The 4,937-nt window shown below is 39.1% G+C and overlaps 1 protein-coding gene across 1 annotated transcript in view; it reads left to right on the top strand.

The window, feature by feature from the left end:
• Window positions 1-3,822, top strand: part of LOC107743601 (inactive ubiquitin carboxyl-terminal hydrolase 54-like) — a 62,019-nt gene extending 58,197 nt beyond the window's left edge. Inside the window, exons 19-22 of the mRNA XM_016556931.1 lie at window positions 335-462; window positions 615-752; window positions 1,582-1,798; window positions 2,317-3,822. Coding sequence (XP_016412417.1) covers window positions 335-462; window positions 615-752; window positions 1,582-1,798; window positions 2,317-2,876 — 1,043 coding nt within the window. The 3' untranslated portion in view covers window positions 2,877-3,822. The remainder of the gene's footprint in view (window positions 1-334; window positions 463-614; window positions 753-1,581; window positions 1,799-2,316) is intronic.
• Window positions 3,823-4,937: the final 1,115 nt, after the last annotated feature.

Here is a 4,937-nt window from a genome sequence, read left to right as displayed (position 1 = left end):
TATATACATATATCTATAAATATATCTTATCGTGCTTTATTGTGTGTTCATGTAGTCTTCTGTTACGCTAGCCAAAATGTGTGAGTGTTTGTTTTTCAATATAATAAATCATAATATTACTGTTTTCGCTGCTTTTGATCAAATATGTTCAACCTTGGTGAGCATAAGAGACTTCTTTCAGAAACATTAAAAATCATAATTATTTGTTAGTGTATATAATTTGTATATATTTTTTTACATATAATAATATTTTTTGTTCTAAATGATAATAATAATAATAAACACTGAGTTGTCCTATCTGGAAACTGGTTGTATAAATTTAGTGTTTTCCTAGGTCCCGCTGCTTCTCGAAAGCACAACGCTGGATTCTCTGCCACACTTGGCCGTTCCAAAACCCCCACAGCAGAGATCGAGAGGAGTGCCTACAGGACACCAGCATACAGCACTAAACCACTTCAGAAGGTGAGTTTGCATACCTGCATTATCTCAGTAGAATTTATAGTATTGATACATGTATAAGATCTGAGTATAATTGTCATTGCACAAAGTGAAGAACTTTCTTACTGTTAATGATGTGAAATGCTAATGCACTGTGTTGTTATGTGTGTGTGCAGCCTGTGTCTGCTGTGGCCTATAATGCACCACTGGGTGAGGATGAATCATACAGTGCAGAGAACCTGCGACGAATTGCTCGGAGTCTCAGTGGGACTGTCATCGGAGGACGGACTGATGTACCCCCATCTCGCAGCTTTGTGGGTGTCTCACAAATTAAAGTCACTTGGTCAAACACTCAAGCCTCATATTATGCTCTCAAAATACATTAGCACCATTTAATTTGCTGCAAAATTAGCTTTCAAGTACTTTTCTCAGTATTTATGAAATGATACATCATGGTTTTAGGCAGTGTGGTCTTAAATGTTTGTGACCTCATTTTAAAAGGGAAATAGTGCCACCTGGTGTGACTAAAGAGGACACAAAGAAACTTCAGTATGTAGTTGCTTTCAGGTGGTGTCACTTCAGCTGCAAAACTATTTACAGTTATAATAATATTTATTTAGTTTATTATTAGCTTTCAAGTACTTTTCTCAGTATTTATGAAATGATACATCATGGTTTTAGGCAGTGTGGTCTTAAATGTTTGTGACCTCATTTTAAAAGGGAAATAGTGCCACCTGGTGTGACTAAAGAGGACACAAAGAAACTTCAGTATGTAGTTGCTTTCAGGTGGTGTCACTTCAGCTGCAAAACTATTTACAGTTATAATAATATTTATTTAGTTTATTATTATTATTATTTTTTTTAAATCAGCCAGTCATCTCACAGACCTCTTAGAATCCTTCATGGACCTCCGGTAGTTGGCAGACTCCAGTTTGAGAACCACTTATGTATTGCTTAAGTTGTTTTTGTTGTTTTCATTTTTATAATTTCTATAATGTGTATGTCCATTGTCCATCTATTCTGTAATTACCTTTTTTGTCATTTATGTCCTTGTCATGGTGCTTATGGGAACTCGTATTATTTTCATGCCTCCTCCTCTCTCATCCTGTCATTGCTTATATTTTTTTTATTTCTTTCATAAAGGACCCTCATGTCTCCAGGATCTCGAAGCATGTGAACGTGCAAATCCCCACACGTCACTCCAACACCTCACTGCATGTTTTACCCCCTCCTTCCCACGATCCTCCTGTGTTCCCTCACGAACTGCAGCCCCAATACCTTCACCCAAGCCACCGCCACCACCCCGCCCCTCCATCACACCTCCACCAGCAGACACTGAGGCCCGCTCATGGACAAACAGGTAACCATCTCACCCCACTCGCACTTTCAGCCTCCATGTAGCGGACACAGATGCTTTTTCCCTCTGTCTGCAAGAGGCTGCCATCTTTGTTGTCTGTGAGAGTTTTATCAGTTTTGTTGTTAAACTAGTCAAAGGACCTAAAACACTCTTGAGGTTGAGCTTGATGATTCATCTTGCAAGATGAATACAGTTGGTCAATTTAACAATTTCCTGTCCCTTGCATTAGGGCTGCATGAACAATTTAAATGATTTTAAAATGTGATTTATTTTATGATTATTATCAATATGACTATAATTAATAATATTATTACTATTATTATGAAATTAAAATATTGTACTAATCACAAAAAAAAGCTTAGCTGTTCTGAATCAAGCAAAACACATTTATATAATTAAATCAGCCATTGTGATTTGTTAATTGCTCTAAACTATATCAAGATTTTGATTTACTTCAATTGCTCTACACTGAATGCGTTATTGCTATAAACAATTCAAATCTTCTTCGCTCCTCTCTGCAGGAGATTGCCAAAAGGCCAACAAGTTTCTGGCTGTGCTTGACAGGGGTGAAACTTTCTCCCGTAAAAATTACCACAATGTCGCACTGAGTTACGGCACCCTTCCACGAGCCCTCCGTAGGTCAGTTTCATCTGGGCCTCCTGTGCACCAAATGAGGCCGGGACCCCCAGCGGGCCCGGGGCCCTGGAACTACCCTGACGCAGTCTACGCCACTCTGTCCCACCCTCACCGCACTACAGCATCAAATAGGACAATGGATGGTTTTTACAGACAGCCCCACCAGAAATCTGCTTCAGCCGCCCCGATCCCGCATCACTCCAGCCATCATCACCCACACCTAGAGCCACCGACCCAACCCTTCCGCCTCGATGTGCCCCCCGAGAGGGACTGGAGGGCTGCTAGGGACTCTCATGTCTTCCCCAGGACAGAACCACGTGGTGGGACATCCTGTGGCCCTCCTGTTTATATCTGTGGGTTGTGCAAGCAGAACCCAGCTGAGCCCACTAGAAGCTACTGCCAGACCTGCAGAGCCCATATGAACCACTACAGGAAGACCAGCTGAGTCATACAGGAAATGCATCCTTCAACGCACTCATTCTTGGATTTGGAAGTAAACGCGAGAGCCCATGCCAATTCTGTGAAGTTCTTCACACAGCAAAAAGGAAGTTCTTGTTAGCTGCTTTGGCTAAAGTGAAAGACAATGATGTTTGACTCATATGTGAATGTGGAGTGCTCATGTTCTAAAACCACATTTTAACACAGCTGCTGCATTTAAACGCTAAAAGGAAGATGTCAGCTCTCTGCGCTTTTACCTTCAGTAAATGTTTCCACTGCTAATTCAGTTCTGTAGAGTTAAGTTCACTTTAATTGGCCACCATCTCAGCACAAAGCTGTGAAGAACAGAGCACTTTGCTGCGTGGGACGCTGCATCTTAACTGATGTAAACACAAAACGCCAAGACTGACAAACTTTGCCTGCTGATATACAGTGTCTGCTCCGTATATGCACAAAATACACTTTCGTTTCCAATTAGCATTCCAAGCTAACCTTACTTAGTTCTGTGATTGTAATTTAACTGTTAACTCAAGTTTAGTGCACTTCAGAAGTGTTAAGTTAGAAGCGTTCCTCTATTGTAACTTCTCCCATTTTTATGGGAAAACAATGTTTATGTGTAACTACTTCATTTAGAGGGCTGTAACGTGTGTGCAAGTAATAAGAGGTACATCAGATTCCTCTAGTGTACCAACAGTCAACTTTCAACAACCTCAATGGCATTTGTGTCGATATTTTTGTGAACAGTATTGTTCTGCCTGATAAGTAGCACCTACACCTGTTGTGATCTTTTTTTTTTTTTACATTTTGTAGTAGCAGCAGTTTAACTTTTTGATTTATACAGTATATCTTACATTAACTGTTAAGTGCAAAAAATTTTCAGGCTGTTTTAAGACTTAAGAGATCGTAAACAGAAGGACAGAACATTCTGCAGTGCCTTGGTTTGCAAAAGGTAACGTAACTGGGTGCCAGTGTCCATTTGATAGATTTTCAGTCATAATAATGCTTATTATAGTAGTGCTAAATTCAAAGAATTGCAGTTCTCAATTGAGATAATTTCAGTTTTTCCCCCACTGGAGAATAAATGATTTTTATATTTATTGTATTTAATTTCTTAGATGCATTTGAGGAGGATCTTGTGGCTTGAGATGGTTAGCTAGTTGAAGTCTTACACATTGAAAGTGTTGAGAGTGTCTGTCAGCTATTAGCGGAGTTTGACGGTACAGTGTGCCATTTCATGGAAATGAAGTGAACACGAGTAGTTTATATTGAAAAAGGGCCAAACATTTGTTTCATTTTAGAGCATGGCAAATACCTCAACCAATCACATGCTCTCTTATTTTTATTTGACCAGAACAATTTTGCATGTACTATAGTTTGTTAATCAGGACCTAACGGTGAATAGGAGTGCCGCTGCATTAAATTCCCATTGAATTATCTGAAGTTTTTTTTAATTTTGTTTTTTTTTTGGTTTGGCCAATATGCAGTGTAACACTGCCCTGGTGTGATTACTGACAGAACAGGGATCTGTGACTGATTTACCCTTCCTTCCTTTTTTCCGAGTTGAAATACAAGCAGATATGGCAAAAAAAAAAGTGTGTACAGATATTCAGTCTTCGACCTTAAGAACAGACGGGTTCGAATTTGTTGTAAATGCTCTGCTAGAAATGAAACTTTTATTTTTGCAATAAAGTTATATTGAGCTCCAGACAGGAGCAGAACGCGCTACCTTTTTTCTGGCTGCCTTTTTTCTTTAAAAAAAAAAAAAGATCTGTCTGTCTGTCCATTTGTCTGTCTGTTTGTCCATCTATCTGGTAGTAATCGATATTAATCGATTCTCTTTTTTACGGAACGATATCGATTACTAAATCCAAAGAATCGATTATTGTAGCCTGTTTTCAGTTAATGGACGGAACATTGAAGGGAACTTCCCATCCAATATATCGCAATAAACATTGTGCGTTGGTGCTTTTAATATGAAACAAAGTCTCAGGTTTCAATTTATGTCCATTGTATTGCAGTATTCAAACAATAAATGCCGTTTTGGCGCTGTTTAATGTGGAATGACAGA

Source organism: Sinocyclocheilus rhinocerous, unplaced genomic scaffold (genome assembly GCF_001515625.1).
Source record: "Sinocyclocheilus rhinocerous isolate Xijiao unplaced genomic scaffold, SAMN03320098_v1.1 scaffold677, whole genome shotgun sequence".
NCBI classification, from domain to species: Eukaryota; Metazoa; Chordata; class Actinopteri; order Cypriniformes; family Cyprinidae; genus Sinocyclocheilus; species Sinocyclocheilus rhinocerous.
Note: the sequence above shows the minus strand (reverse complement) of the source record. Positions and strands in the feature narration are given on the sequence as shown.